The 17,130-nt window shown below is 44.2% G+C and overlaps 1 protein-coding gene across 6 annotated transcripts in view; it reads right to left on the bottom strand.

The window, feature by feature from the left end:
- Positions 1-17,130, bottom strand: part of FAM13A (family with sequence similarity 13 member A) — a 416,553-nt gene that overhangs the window by 78,111 nt on the left and 321,312 nt on the right. For all 6 annotated transcript variants that reach the window (XM_033959097.1, XM_033959069.1, XM_033959088.1 and 3 more), the window contains one exon: positions 8,125-8,201. In XM_033959097.1, the coding sequence (XP_033814988.1) occupies positions 8,125-8,201 (77 nt within the window). The remainder of the gene's footprint in view (positions 1-8,124; positions 8,202-17,130) is intronic.

Below are 17,130 nucleotides of genomic sequence, written 5' to 3'. Positions count from 1 at the left end.
GGGATATACCAAAGTAGGTCCTAGAGTCTTTGATGGGATTGATGAGCCTGCTCTCAAATCTTGAGGACCCAAACGTTGCATCAATTCTTGCTGTTACGTCCACTCTGCAGAACTTTGTAAAAGTATGAAGAGTGGACCAGGAAGCTGTCCTATAGATCTCCTCAGGTGGAATCATCTGGGCTTCTACTCGTGAAGAAGCAATATTTCAGGCCAAATGTGCTCTCAAAGATATTGACAACTGTTTCCCGCAGGTAATACAAGCTGATTTGATGGCCATGCAAATCCATCTAGGGATAGTAGCCTTAGATGCCGGCTTGCCCAGTTTAGCTTGTCTGGTGAACATGAATAAATGACTAGAGATGAAACTCATTAGTGACCCTGAGCAACCGAAGTATTGCTCTCCACACATCCAGCAGCCAACGAATGTTGTCTTTTTTCTCCGACCCTATGGAGTAGAATACTGGCAATCATATTTCTTGATTTGACATGGAAAGCTAAAACTACATTCGATAAAAAGGAAGGCACCATGTGCAGGGAAACCTCTACGTCCAAAGTCTTGAGAAAAGGTTCTCTGCAGGAAAGTGCCTGAAATTCAGAGAGTCTTCTTTCTGATGTGATAGCTACTAAGAAAGCTGTTTTCACTGAGAGGTCCATCAAAGATGCCTTCTGTAAAAGCTCATAAGGCGCCTTGGTCAGACCTTGTAGGACAACATTAAGATTCCATGACGGAATGGATTGACAAACAGGCAGATGCAACCTGAGAGTCCCCTTCAAAAATCTGGCTATATCTGGATGAGAGGCCAGGAGACATTCACTCGGACCCTGAAACATGAGATACCTGCCACATGTACTTTGTATAAAGCAGGATATAAATGAATAAAACCAAACAAAACAAACTGATGGCTAGCCCTTTTTTGAGTCCCGCTTGGATAAATGCTAGCACCACTGAGATTGGAACTCACAGCGGTTCTACTTTGCTGTTTGAACACATTAGTGTTGAAACATCTCCCAGGCCTTAACTCTAAGGAGAGTAGCAATAACTACCTTGGAATATCTCCTGCGTTCTAACTCCATGTGCTTAAGAGACATGCCTTAAGACCAAAGCAGTCTGGTTCTTCTAGGGCAACTGGGCCTTGAGTCAGTAGCTCTTGTTGTACTGAGAACCGGAGACGTGTCCCTCTATAGCAGCAACAGATCTGCATACCAAGGCTGCTGCAGCCAATCTGAAACTACAAAGACTATCACCTTGGATGGTTTCCAATGCTAAGGATTGCTCAGCCTATTATTGGCCATGGGAGAAATACATATAAGAGTTCCGTTTCCAGCCATGGTTGAACTAAGATGCTCAATCCGGCACTTCTGGGCTCGCATCTGCGGCTGTAAAAATGATCCACTTTCTTGTTCACTGCCATGACCATCAAATTGAACGATGACCCCCAGCTTTTAGACATAATTGAGCACTCTTGGTGCCTCCTTGCTGATTGACCGAAGTCACCGCTGTGGCATTGTCCAAGAAGACCTATTCTGAAAAGCTCATATAGAGCCTACCTACTACTATATTAAATCAATTCACTTTACCACATACTGCCTTGATAGATTAAACCAGAAGATAAGAAAAGCCTCATCAATATACAGGAGCTATATGGAAAAATTAGCTATATGGAGGATATACAGGAGCTATATGGAAAAATTAAAAGATTCTTCAAGGCTCCCTATTTCAGTCACTGGCATAAAAACCTCCCTCTGGTAGTTTTATTCTTTTCGACAAAAACAAAAAGACGACTCAATATTCCACAGTGAAAGCAATCCAAATAATGAGAACAAAAAACTGTGGATGTGGATGTTCTGAAAGATGATTTATTATTCACTCTTCAAATTATAAAAATACAAAGAATAAAACCAAGTTAATAATCTGCATGTAATTGTCCTATAGGACCCTTACCAAGTTAATAGTCCACATGCAGGACAATTACATGTGGACTCTTAACTTGGTAGGGTCCGGTAGGACAATTACATATGGACTCTTAACTTGGTAGGGTCTGGTAGGACAATTACATGTGGACTATTAACAGTTTTATTCTTTTGCCTTCAACTTTATAGATTAATTAAAATTTTTTTACTTAATGTGTTTTAGTGCTTCAATATACTCAGAAAATCTTATTCAAAACAGCTCATTTCAAAACCAGCAAATGTTGATAATTCAATCGAAGTGTTTAAACTTGCATTATCACTCAGATTTAAAAAGTCTTTCATCATCTCACTAACCAATTTTTTAATATATATTTAAAGCAATTCAAGAGATCATAAATAGATGTTATATTAGTTCTATTACTCCTGCGCTGTCAGCATTTTGCGGCTCCAATTGCCGCTGCATCAGGGAGATTTTCCTTCTTACAAAAAGGATCTCTCGAAGAAATATTGAGCCATCACTATGATCTTCATCAGAACAAACAGAAGCACTACCTCCAATTTAAGAATAGTTTTTTGTTATTGTCCGAGAATACTCAAGACTGCCTTCCCTTTCAGGGATTTCTCTAACTTCTGTAGTGTTAGCTGTATGGCCCATAGCTTCTGTTTGTTGATGGACCACTTCCTCTGAGTCAGCGTCCATCACCTTTGAACCGGGTTACTGCTCAATGGCCTCCCCAGCTGTACAGGCTGTCATCCAATGTTAGAATATCCCACAAGTTCAGCCAAAGGGGCATGCCCTTTGATAGAGAATGCAGCTGAAGCCACCAGAACATGCTGGTCCATGCTTCCGCTGTCTAAGGCAGTGGCATCTGGAGTGAATCCTTATGAGGAGACCAAAGGGTCAAAAGAGAATCATGCAGTAGACTCACATATGCCTTCACCCAAGGTACCACTTCTATGATTGCTATCATGGATCCTAGAACTTGGAGATAGTGTCACACTATGGGGGCTGCAATAGCCAGGATGCTCATTATTTGTTTGCAAATTTTCTGTTTGCATGCCTCTGTAAGATAGATAAGGACTTCTAACATGTTGAAAAGAACTCCCAAATACTTGAGAGACTGGTAGTTCTTTCAAAAATTCAAGAGCCAACCCAGGTTCTGTAAGACCTGAATCACCTATGATACTGCCTTCTCCCTCTGCCTGGGCTCTGATCAGTCCAGATATGGGTCACCTGTAACCCCACTTTGCAGAGGTGTGCCGCTGCCACAATCAATACTTTGGTAAATGAGTGAGGTACTGTTGCCAGTCAGAAGGGAAGTGCTGAAAATTAATAATGTTTCTGCAACACGTGGAATCTCAAAAAGTTGGTGGCTGAAATATAAACAAACTGCACTATGCAGATGATACAACACTCATCACCAGCAGCAAAGAAGGTTTTCACTGCCAACGGGCTACTTCACGGCCTTTCCTGCAGGGGCCGCCCCTCTGCCGTGTCACAGAGGGAAGGCCGCGAAGCAGCCGTTGCCAGTGAAAACCTCATAGCATTAAAATGAGATCACAGTAAAAGCCTAAAGAAAAGAAGCAAACAATTACTTTTACTCTTTTGCTAAGTTAATGCTATTTGAATTTATTCTGCATCAAACAAGTTGGATGAAGTTACAGAATTTCAGTGACGCGGCAGAGGGAAGGCTTCGGAGGTATGTACGTCTCACGGTGTGAGGGTCGGTGGAGTTATGGTGCACAAAGGAATGGGAAGGAGGGATAGGTATAACACGGTACAGTGTTTTCTTGCTGAGGATGTGGTTCCTATCCTAGTCAGGACACTCATTTTCAGTATGCATTATCTTGGAAAATAGCGTGATGTGTGAAATGCCATTACTCCTGGCAGGTAAGTGATAGTGTGGTTCTAGTACACAGGGAATCCTGGCTTCTAAACATGGCAAGTGTCAATGGTAGATAGCGTGTTTCACCGAAAATAAGCCCTAGCGCGTTTTTTGGAGCACAAATTAATATAAGACCCTGTCTTATTTTCAGGGAAACATGGTATAAGCAAGGGGAAGGGTTGGCATCCCCTGCCCGCCGCCAAACCCCCCCCCTCTCAAATCCAAACAAACAAACAAAAAAACAACACACCAAAAATGGCCCATGAAGATCTCTCTGAAAGAAAATAAATCATAGAGAAAGTGATTTTGGGGTGGGGGGACCTGGGCTCTGGGATCAGAATCCTTCGAATTGAACTTTTAGGGGACCCCTACCACCACACACAATTTTCCCCATAGGCTTCAATAGCCTTACTCACTCTGCCATGTGGTGCCTGTCTGTTTCAAGATAGGATTTCAGCTGGAATCAAGGGAGAAAAATTCTGCCTCACAGATTCACTGGATGAACCCGGTCTTCGGGCTGACAGTCGGACTGAACCTCTATCCCAGAAAACTGTGCTACAAAAGGGGGGGGAGTTTCACACAGATGGCCCACTGTTAGTCCTAGACAAGCTAGTAAGGTGCCAATCAGCTGCGCTCAAGCTCCTGACTAGATCAGGGATGTAAGCAACTATGCAGGGGATGGCCCCTGAGCTCAAAAAATATAAAAAACAGGCTGGCTAGCTAGGGGTCCCCGAGGGTTGATCCTGTTAGCAACATATTTCTGCCATGTGAGTCTGCATCTTCTTCCAGGCAGAGATCCTAACAAGTGGGAACCTCCGGGCACCAGGTCTCCAAACAACACTTGAGAAAAAAATACCTGAAAATAACAAAACTGCAGAGCAGATCAAAAAACACTTCTGAGCAACTTGCTTGCAGAAAACAAACTGAAGGGGCAGGAGCAGCTCCCTGGGAAGGAGGTGAAGTGAAAACATGATTGACAATTTTCTGCAAGCAACTTGCTAGTTCAGATACAAGACCCTAGCATTCATGACCACTAGACACATTGCAATAGAAACTGTGATTGATACCTTTTGCAAAGCATGCAGGTTTGGATTCACAGAACACAGCATAGTACACGGTAGAAGTGAGTAAAAAATACCCCACATATAACCTAAGAACAAGTATATGGATGAGAAATTATAAGAACTTAGGAGACAGACAGAATGTCTCCAATACAACTGAGACCTCTGCCATTTACATACCTATTTCTATGCAGTTTACTTTTTTTTTTTTTTTTTACTGTAACCTATAATCACAACTCAGTAACTCTGAATATGAGTGAATACTTGTGTCCAATAAAGACTATGATTATTTTCATACATCTCTAGTGCAGTGTTTTTCAATCTTTTTACACCTGTGGACCGCAGAAATAAAATAATTATTCTGTGGACCGGCACTGGTCCATGGATGGCGGTTGAGGAACACGGGGCTAAGTCGTGGGCCAGACCCCACCCATCTCTACCCAATCTCCACCCCAGACCCCGCCCCCATAATAGTACTAATTGCACCTTGCATGTCCCCCATGCCTCACCTGGAAGTCTTACCTCTGACATTGCAACTTCAGAGAGAAGGCTTCCGGTTCAGGCGCAGAATGCCCGTAGGAGCCACTGCCCGTGGCTTTGTGCACTGAATCAGTTAGGAAGAGGGAGCTGGCTCGAAGATAACGCCGCATCGATCGCACCGTGGACCGGCGGTTGAAGAACACTGTTTTGGGCCTGATGCACGTGCTGGCCCTGTGGACCGGCAGGAAATTTCTGTGGACCAGCACTGGTCCATGGACCGGTGGTTGAAGAACACTGCTCTAGTGCATGCAGTAGTTACCTTGCAGAAGTAATCACCTTCAGGTTAGGCCAGGGATCTCAAAGTCCCTCCTTGAGGGCCGTAATCCAATTGGGTTTTCAGGATTTCCCCAATGAATATGCATTGAAAGCAGTGCATGCATAGATCTCATGCATATTCATTAGGGAAATCCTGAAAACCCGACTGGAATGCGGCTCTCAAGGAGGGACTTTGAGACCTCTGGGTTAGACTGAACCAAAAGTAGCCAAATTTTTTGGCTAAACAGCTGCTAGATGTTTGTTTTCAGCAGCATATCTAAACACTATCCACCCAATATTCAGCACTATTTAGTCAATCAGGAACAGTTCCTGGACGGCCAAACAGCACAGTCACCTAAGCACTAATATTCAGCATAAAATGGCTGTTGACAGCTAATGGAGAGCCAGCTATGTCCTATGACTTAGATAACTATCTGCAAAATGCAGATCATTGGCCAGCTAAGTCGAGTGGCCAAATGAGGCTACTTAAATAGCTGGCCTATCTTTGGCTGTTATAAACTTGGCTAATCAGTGCTGAATATTGACTTGGCTAGTTAAGTTTTTAGCGGCCAAAAAATAGAGTTTCAATGCTGGTCACCTGAAATGGTCAGGCATTGAATATATGGGCTCAGCACCGACCGCGGGAGTCAGCCTGGCTAACTCCTGCAGTCTGAATATCGGGTCCTATGTTTTTGATTTACTTCCAATTTGGGTTCAGCTGCAACTTAAATTGTTGCTGTCTGGTTCTGGTCAACAAAAGTTCAGAAACCAGACCATCGCACACACACAAGAAGCAACCAGTTCACTTTAATTTGTATGAGAAAATTACATTATAATAATTATTTGCAAAGTGGAAGACAAAGCTTAGCTTATGGAAGTAAATCTCTTATAAACAGAGTCAGCCAAAATTACTATGAGAAAAGCCTGGAGAACCACTTCCATGAAGACTGTCAAGGTAGCCTGGGGGTGGGGGTAGAGGTTGTGGATTAGGGATCCCTTTATGTGGGTTCTGGAACCCAACTGAATATCAGCCAATGAGACCCACCTAAGGTCTGGTAGCCAAGATATGTTTGGTCAGAGTTAGATATTGAAAGCTGGTGCCTGGATATGGCCCAGTATTAAATATCTGGGGTCTAATTTAACCAGCGAAAGTCAGTGCATAAAATCACTGACCATCGTCAGTTGAATACTATCCAGAGTATTTTCAGTTGAACCCTTATACTGAATCAGTAACCTCAACTTTTTTTGGTAATCTGATCCGTACCAGCAGTAGTACAAGACCACAGCTAGAGGTTAGCCAGTGCCATTTGAAGAAGGAAACCACCCAGGCAGGAGAATTGCTTCACCCGCATTTCCCCCGACTTTGGGTGAGTCAGGATGCTAGGGGGCTGGCACTTATTTCGGAAGGGAGGAGCTTTCTAAAAGGGTAGGGCAGCTCCACTTCACTGGGCCACCAGGGTTTGAAATCGCTCAGGGGGCACCTCTGAATGGGACTAAAGAACCCTTAAAAGTTTCAGCACTTCTGCACAAAGAGGTAAATTTTTGTTTAAATGTATTTAATTTTTTACACAGCTTATTGAGAGTACCCACCACTCTAGAGCTAGAGTTATCTTTCCAATGAAAACGGGCTCACAAAGCTGGTTTGGGGTATTCATTACCCCACCGTTTTGCATTAATGAGCTGCTTTAAGGGTGGAGAGGTGGCCCTAATAGTTAGGACAACTGCCTTAGCACCTGAGGTTGTGAGTGATTCTCACAGTACAGGCAGTCCCCGGAGGACAAAGGGATTGAGGGGTACAGATAGGAGTAGAGGTAGGTTATAGGGATAGGATTAGAGGTAAGTTACAAAATTAGTCTGGACAACTGTTCAGGCAATAGGCCTGATGGGCCACCGCGGGAGCTGGGCAAGATGGACCTCTGGTCTGCCTCAGCGGAGGCAACTTCTTTGTTCTTATGTCAAACTTTTACTTATGAATCGGGGTCCTGCCTCTCCCTTTCTGTCAACGTGCCCGTTCTTCCTCCCTTCCTGTGCAAATGCGACTATCCTTCTCCCTTCCTTGTCTCAACGTGCCCCTCGTCTTTCCCTCGGTTATACGTCCCAAAATTATGTCTCCTGCGGGGGTTTTACCTCTTCTGACCGGATCTCTCCTCCCATCACAGTTCTCTTTGCAAAGCCATGGCTCGCGGCTGACTTGGCAGCACCTTCTGCCTCCCACAAGTGTTTACCTCCTCTGGCTGGCTCTCTCCCAGTGGTACATCTCTTCACGAAGCTGCAGCCACTGGTTCCAGCAAGAAGCTTGCGACTGATCCAGATGCCTTCTCTTACGTCAGCCACTAGCCGCGTGCAGGAATCAGCTGTATCGCTGATTAGTGGAGACGTATTCCTATTCATTTCAGTAGATTCATTTTTCACAAACCCATACAGCAAACACAGATTACTATAAGCAGCTGTCTGGGACTAAAATAAATTACCTGGCTTCAGATAGAACTTCCATGCTGTCAGTTCCTGATTGGTCTGCAGTTCTTGGGGTGCCAAAACCCTCCGTGCCCTATAACACATCAATGATTGAAAATACACAATCAGTGCTGCTACTGGGAGGGAAGGGGGAGGGGCAAAATGCCCTCGGAATCTGTTGAGACAAGAGGACATGTTGGAAGGAATGGCAATGTTTTCCACTGCATAAATCAATCCTTAACAATGCACATAAACAGCATGGACAAAGGAAAACTGAGCGAAGGACTTCATCGCGCCAAAGAAAAAACGTATTTTAAAGGGCTCCGACGGGGGGTGTTGGTGGGGAACCCCCCCATTTTACTTAATAGAGATCGCGCTGGCATTGTGGGGGGTTTGGGGGGTTGTAACCCCCCTCATTATACTGGAAACTTAACTTCCCCCCCCCAAAATGGCAGCGTGAGGCAGCGCGATCCCTATTAAGTAGAATGGGGGGATTCCCCCCCACACACCCCATCAGAGCCCTTTAAAATACGGGTTTTCTTCGGCGCGATTAAGCCTTGCGCTCAGTTGTCCGTGCTCGGTTGTCGGCGCACCTTTTTCCTCGCGCGCTTTTGACCCGTCACTGAATTTGCTGGTAAATCATATACAGTTGACTTCTCTGGAAATACAGAAGCTAATTAGTTATTTTATTCTAGGATATTTGCAAGCAGTTTACTTATCGCTCTTGTGAGTAATTTGAGCACAAGGGGGAACCATGATTGAAGCACCTCTTAATTTTAACTGGGGTACTAAACGAAATGATCAACTAACACATTGGCAGAAATATAATACAAGTCAGTAAGAGAACAGTTTTCAAAGTGATTAACTCAGCTTTGGTTTCTCTCGATACACGTTGTTTAGCATATGCACTCTTCTCTGAACCGAGATAAGGAATTCCTAGGGAGAAGAAATATGTGCAGAGATAGCATTTTCAAACCTACGTGTATATTCTTCCAGTAACATTCTACCTGTACACATAGGAAGTGTAAAATACCATGTCAAATCTCAAAGTGTAAATACATACAGTATATACTTTCGCTGTGAGAACAGATATAGAGGCCGTGAGTAAAATTATATGTGGTCTTTGTCCTAAAGCAGGCAAATGGGTGCTTGAGCATGGGGGGGGGTGGAGTTCCTTCTTAAAAAAACTTCTAAAAACTGCTGGTGGCAGGGTTTTTTGTTGTTGTACCCTCTGTACTTTGCACATAGTTCTCACTTGCTGGCTTTTATGACATGAGACAGGCCTCAGAGCTGGATAGGCAGTTAAACAACCGCTCCTGTTCAATATATTTATTAAAGACCTGGAGGCAGGAACAAAATGTGAGGTTATTAAATTTGCAGATGACACCAAACTATACAGCAGGGTTGAAAACACAAGACTGCAAAGATCTCCAAAAAGATCTGACAGCGCTGGAAGAGTGGGCCAAAAAGTGGCAAATGAACCCGATGTTCACTTAATTAACACCCCTTAATTAAACATTCAGTTTCAAAATGGTCCCCGCTGTACCTATTCTGGTGGGATAGAATATCCTCTATTAAGATGACCCTAGCCCTGCAACTTAATTACATCCTTTCAATGCTTCCTTCTCTTTACAAAAAAATAATTTTATCGTTGGATTAATAGACAACTGACATCCTTCATATGGAACAATTAAAAACCCAGAATCTCCATACATAAACTGAAAGCTTCCAAAATAAATGGCGGAATGAATCGTCTTGATTTTTATTTCTAGCGTCTAGCCTCATTAGCTAAATATGGTGCACATTGGATTTGAACAGATTGCTCCTCTTCGATTACTGTTCCAATCTTGTTGGAATTAGAAAAGCAACTCTGTTTACCCAAACCTATATCTAACCTTGCCACCATGCACATACCTAAACACCTTAAACAATTTACTTTACTATCTGCAACTCAAACTGCCTTACATAACCTGGACAAAGTAGTTACTTTATTTATATATTCTCATAGAGATATGTCTATTTGGAATAAACCAAAATTTAAACATAAAAATAAATTCCCGTATTGGAAAAAAATGGCAACTGAGCAATATATGGTCTGTAAAACAACTTTATTCCAATGATCACCTAAAACCCTTCTCAAAGTTTACTGAAGAGTATCCTTTCCTGAAACATATTGTAGTTTTTTGATTTAAACGCAATAGCAAGTATTTTCAATGCGTATCCCAATGGTTACTGTTAACTTCACTCACCTCGTCTTTATAATTAATTCACTCCATTCCAGTTGAGGCTACATATATTAAGAAATGGTGTGATTTAGTCCTTGTACAAGGTAAAAGCTGTTTCCAGTTTTTATAAACTCTTAAGGGATTATCATTATGTATTTACTGAGGTAATGTAATCTAAATGGTCTCAACTTCTTACTACTGCAATAAATGACCTGGAATGGAATACCTTTCTGTCTAAAGTTAATAGACCGCTACTCTCTGTTGGACTATCTCAATCTTTATACTTCATTATATGGAAAGCCACCTGGACTCCACATAGAATGATAAAAGCTACTCTACTGACTAACGATAACTGTTGGCATTGCAGTTCATCATCTGGCACTCTAATCCATATGGTATTTGACTATGTTAAAATAATGCCTTTTTGGAGAGAAATCTGGTCTGCTATCAAAGTCTAGTATTGTTCCGCTGAGATTAATTCTGACATAATAATTCTTCGTTCCCTGCATCCATGTTTTGAAAATTCTATCTGTAAACCAAAACTAATTGACATAATGCTTTCATTAGGTATTCAACATGTTTATAAAAATTGGAAAAAACTTGAAAAAACCCTGGAAATTTGCTAAGTATCTGGACTATACTTTTTGGTGGGCCTTTTTCATGTATAAGCGCTTTGAGCTATATGCTGTGGAAAAACATACTCCTTTCTCCTTATCTGCTCAGAAAGCACTGTGGTCACCCATTGACATATATTTACAAAATAACCAATTACAACTATAATATTCTTTTTCTTAATGTTAACTAAGACTATTCATAAGACCTGAAGGGAATTTCTATGTTCTACTTTATTGAGATATTCTTGATTGATATTTTTCAGTTTTATGACTTAGTAATGCTAAAAATTTCAATAAAGAAACTGAACTAGACATACTATACACTGATTTTCAAAGGTTAGAAAGACCTGGTATTTTTTAAAATTCCTTTCAACCCAATGGAAGTTAGAAAGAATTACTTAAAAGGGTCAATAATATTTGCCTGAAAATGTAATGGAAAGGCATGAAAATTGGCATGAGATTAAAAAGTAGGTCAAAAGGAGCACAGTTTGAAAATGGGCCAAAATGGACCAAGGGTTCCAGATAAATAAGCTCCCCTCCTAAATAGTCCAATACATTTCTATGGGAGAAAGTTTCAGTTTCTATAGCATCGAATCAAGGAACTTCCTAACTGCATCTTCCCTGTTCCCTGCTCTCTTAACCCCTCCAAATTGCCCCACCCCTCAAAAACCTACCCCACTCTTGCAACTGACCCACCACCCTGCATACTACTCCCCACTCACAAAAATTACACCCCAGCAATCAAAGAAAATCCCACCCACAAACCTACTCCCTCCCACAAAATTACCCCTCAAATGGCCCCACCCCCAAGCTATCTCAGCTCACAAACTTTACTCCTGTAACTGCCCCACCCACAAAAACTACCCTCAAACTGCCCTACCACTTCCCAATTGCCTCTAGACAGAAAAGAACCCCTGTAACTGCCTCTACATCAAAACTACCAAATTGTAATTGCCCAACCACCCAGCAAAATATCAACACCCCTAATACTACCCCCGCAACTGTTCTGTATCCCCTCCAACTGCTCAAACCCCCATAACTGCTCCTTCACTTTGCAGACTGCCTCTCCCCCAAATACCCCTGCAACTACTCCAACATAGTGCAAACTTCCCCAACCCCTTTATACTACCTCCTGTAACTGCTCCAGCCCTGCAACTGCTCTAGCACTTCACAAATTACCCCCAACCTTGCAAATGGCCCCATTCCCCAAAATTATTCCCAACTACCCGCCACACCACAATCTGCCTCTATAAACCAAAAACTACCTTGCAACTGTTCCTCCTCCCAAACATTACCCCCCCCCCACAACTGTCTCACTTCCAAAAACTACTTCTTGCAACTGCACCATCAACCTACAAACTGTTCCAACTCCCAAAAACTAACCTTCCAACAAACTTGTCTCTCCCCTACCCTGAAGAACACAGATACAAGAACCACACACGGGCAATACAGAGAGAAATGAAGATGGGTATGCGCATGTGTGCCAGAACACACATATACGCAAGTTGAAAAGCATTCTGTGAACTATGCTCTAAATGCTTTACCCACTTGCATTTTTAATTGCTTGCTGTAAAAACCTTTCCCTATTGGTCACTGTGCTACAAGAATCATATAGAGTCCTAACCATACTCCCTCCGAGTACACCTGTGCTGTCTACTCACCCGTACACAATGCCTGCGGCTTGCTTTAAAGCCCTGAACGAGATGGTTCTGAATGTGCAGCACTGGAATCTATCCATGCTTATTCCATTTCCCTTAGCTGTCTGCAGCTGTCATCACTGAGTGCTCCCTTCAATGGCAGCCTTTGCGTGGGAGAAGGATGGGAAACTGATACAGAACAGGCTGCACAGAGTGGAATATCTCCTGCTTCCTATTCATCATCCTCAGGGTTATCACATTGCCTTGAAGAGGCCAATTTTGATTAACCTGTGCACACATGAAGTTTGTGGATTAATTATACCCCTGAAAATTTTAAAGAAAAACTCCTGCATACCTGTGCAGATAGGTGAAAAGAAACAGGTGTGTATGTATTTGGTTGGGGGGAGAGCAAATAATGCATGTCCTGTTGAAAAGCTAAGGGCATGCACCATTTTCCTCCTCTGACCTGAACACATCTCAAAGAATGAGGTAAAGTTTAAGTAAAAGTCAAATGAGCACATTCCAAGCTACACTCAATAAAAACCAGTGCAATTTTACTCACTGGCTCACTCAGCACCATGCTAAACCAGGATGCTACATTCCAACTCATTTATTTCTGCTACAAAATGAGTCATAACAAGCTGTGTTTGTATGTGGGGTCAGGGTAATTTGGTTCATAGACAGTAACGCGGAAGACAAAGGCGCGCGCCGACAACTGAGCGCAAGATGGAGGCGCGCGCCGAAGAAAAAGACTGTTTTTAGGGGCTGCGACGGGGGTTTTTGTTGGGGAGCCCCCCCACTTCACTTAATACATATCGTGGCAGCGTTGTGGGGGGGTTTGGGGGGTTGTAACCCCCCCACATTTTAGTGAAAACGTAACTTTTTCCCTAAAAACAGGGAAAAAGTTAAGTTTTCAGTAAAATGTGTGTGGGGGGGGGTTACATCCCCCCAAATCCCCCACAACACGGTGTGATCTGTATTAAGTAAAGTGGGGGGGTTCCCCCCACACCCCCCGTCGTAGCCCCTAAAAACAGTCTTTTTCTCGGCGCGCACCTCAGCGCTGCGCTCAGTTGACACCGGGTAATTTTAAAGGTGTTAGAGCACTGGTGGACACCACGGTCCTCAAGAGCCTCTCAACCCAGTCAGGATTTCAAGATTTCCACAATGAATATGCATGAGACTGATCTGCATACAACGAAAGCAGTACAAGTAAATCAATCTCATGCATATTCATTGTGGAAATCCTGAAAACCTGATTGGGTTGTCCACTCCTGCACTGGAGCATGTGAAACTGTATTCTACATGCTCGACACACACACGAGTACCAACTTCTACCAGCACATACTGTATGTACATGCTGTTATGCCCCCATGCTATGTGGGCATTTGCTCAGTTAATGTTTGTTTAAATGTGTGGTAGTTATGGGTGCTCTGTGGACTCAACAACCCAGAGAGCTTTGCTTCCAGAGCATGGACCCGCCTCCTCCTTCAGTCTGAGGAGAGCAGTGGCCATATCTGCTAAGCACATGCCAGGTTTTTCATCCTTTAATTCTGACAATCAAACACAGCTTAGATTGCTTCTAAGTCTGGAGAACGGTGTCATCTCCACAGTGTGGACAATCCAAGCACAGATGCGATATGTTAGTGGAGTAAGAAGGAATTCAACTACATTGAACTATCATCTGACTGTAAGTTATTTGCTTCATTATTAAAGAACTATTCAACTGATTCAGAGTCTGACTGGTGACATAAAAGATTAAAGAATTAGGGGTTGGCTGAACGGGAAACTCTTACAGTGGCCAGTAACTTAGAGAAGTCCTTGCTTCAGTACAAAAACCTAAGGACTATGCAGAGAGCTGTATCTGTATAGTCCAGGGGTAGGCAATTCCAGTCCTCGAGAGCCACAGGCAGGTCAGGTTTTCAGGATATTCACAGTGAATATGTATGAGATGGATTTGCATGCACTGCCTTCTTGAGATGCAAATCTATCACATGCATATTTATTGTGGATATCCTGAAAACCTGACCTGCCTGTGGCTCTTGAGGACTGAAATTTCCTACCCCTGGTATAGTAGAAGTTAGACAGCAACAAACACAATCATTCCTGCATTGGAGCAGATGTAATTTTGTGTAGCAGCTTTCAAACTGGCTATTTTAGAAATGGTACATAGACAAGTGTATGTCTCAAAAACCTAGGTGCCCTGTTATAAAATTAACAAAGTAAAATCCCTTCAGTACATGTGGCCTAGAGAATGACATGGGGGACAAATTTTTCCCCGTCCCCGCAGGAACTCAATTTCCCTGTCCCGTCCCCGCAAATTTTGTCGCTGTCCCTGCCCCGTTCCTGTAAGCTCTGCCTTAACCACACAAGCCTCGGATACTTATGATTTTAAAGTGTCTGAGGCTTGTGCACCTGAGGACAAAGCTTGCAGGAATGGGGCAGGGACAGGAAAAGAACTTGCTAGGACGGGACGGGAAAATGAGTTCCCACGGGGATAGGGAAAAAATTTGTCCCTGTGTCATTCTCTAATCTGGTCCTATGTAGCAAATACTTAATCCATCAGCATTTCACTGCAGTGAAATACAGTCCTGGAATGAAGACACTCAAAAGTTCAGAACTCCCTCCCTCCTTCATTCTGCAAGTTTAGCGCTTAAAAATAAACATCATTTGTGCACTAAGGTTATAGAATATCAGCACTTGTATGCCTGAACTGTACACTTACTTCAGTTTGGAAGGGTATATATTCTCTTACCCCTCCTAACTCTCTTCACAGTAAATAGTACAACGTTTATAGATCCTCAGAAGTACCACCTAGCACTCAAGACAAATTCATTGTGTACTTCCTCACCGATCTTCCATACTATGGTATTAAATTTATAAATACTTTTTTCCACCTTAGTGTAGAAATAGTTTAAATACTTAGCTTAAAACTTGTGTTCATGCTTTCAGGGATTTCTACCACCCAACATGTTTCACTCGAAGGGGTTTTATCAAGGCGCCATATCCCTTTCTAAAGCTTAACCCCGCTATACCCAACCACAAGTGTTTTTTTTTAAATTAATTATTCATGCAACATATTACTACAAATTGGAAAGATCACACAAGACTTAATTTTAATTTCTGGTGGAATTCACTATGTCACATATATAGAATGGAACATTCAATAGCAATACAAAATGGAAATTATAAAAGGTTTAATGAAATATGGGGGCCATTGACATTGTTTTGTAATGAATAAACACCATTTTCTTAACATTATTTATGATTGGAAGGGAAAGGGGAGGGTTTATATAAATGAAAAAAAATAAAAATAAAAATGTAAAAAAGAAATATGACAAAGATTGATTCAATTAAATAATTGTATGGAAAGGGAGGAGGGAAGAAGGGTTTAGATATACAGTGGTGCCTCGCATAACGGACGCCTCGCACAGCGAACGCTGCGCACAACGAACTTTATGTCTTGATCCGTACAACGAACTTCGTTTCACACAACGAAGTCGCCCGAGCTGCATCCTTCCGCGCAGGCACTGCGCTTAACTGCCCTCTCTCCGCCTGGTTCCCTCTTGCCCCCCCGACTCCCCGACACGATCGGGGCAAGAGGGAGCTCAAGCCCTCTTGCCCCCCCGACTCCCCGACACGATCGGGGCAAGAGGGAGCTCAAGCCCTCTTGCCCCCCCGACTCCCCGACACGATCGGGGCAAGAGGGAGCTCAAGCCCTCTTGCCCCCCCGACTCCCCGACACGATCGGGGCAAAAGGGAGCCCAAGCCCTCTTGCCCCGCCGATTCCCCAACCCCCCGACAATATCGGGCCAGGAGGGAGCCCAAGTCCTCCTGGCCACGGCGACCCCCTAACCCCACCCTGCACTACATTACGGGCAGGAGGGATCTCAGGCCCTCCTGCCCTCGACGCAAACCCCCCCTCCCCCCAACGACCGCCCTCCCCCAAGAACCTCCGACCGACCCCCAGCCGACCCGCGACCCCCCTGGCCGACCCCCACGACACCCCCAACCCCCTTCCCCGTACCTTTCTGTAGTTGGCCGGACAGACGGGAGCCAAACCCGCCTGTCCGGCAGGCAGCCATCGACGGAATGAGGCCGGATTGGCCCATCCGTCCCAAAGCTCCGCCTACTGGTGGGGCCTAAGGCGCCTGGGCCAATCAGAATAGGCCCGGGAGCCTTAGGTCCCTCCTGGGGGCGGGGCCTGAGGCACATGGGCCCAACCCGACCATGTGCCTCAGGCCCTGCCCCCAGGAGGGACCTAAGGCTCCCGGGCCTATTCTGATTGGCCCAGGCGCCTTAGGCCCCACCAGTAGGCGGAGCTTTGGGACGGATGGGCCAATCCGGCCTCATTCCGTCGATGGCTGCCTGCCGGACAGGCGGGTTTGGCTCCCGTCTGTCCGGCCAACTACAGAAAGGTACGGGGAAGGGGGTTGGGGGTGTCGTGGGGGTCGGCCAGGGGGGTCGCGGGTCGGCTGGGGGTCGGTCGGAGGTTCTTGGGGGAGGGCGGTCGTTGGGGGGAGGGGGGGTTTGCGTCGAGGGCAGGAGGG

This window comes from Geotrypetes seraphini, chromosome 1 (assembly GCF_902459505.1).
Source record: "Geotrypetes seraphini chromosome 1, aGeoSer1.1, whole genome shotgun sequence".
NCBI classification, from domain to species: Eukaryota; Metazoa; Chordata; class Amphibia; order Gymnophiona; family Dermophiidae; genus Geotrypetes; species Geotrypetes seraphini.
The sequence above is the reverse complement of the archived record's forward strand: the minus strand, read 5'-3'. Positions and strand labels throughout refer to the sequence as shown.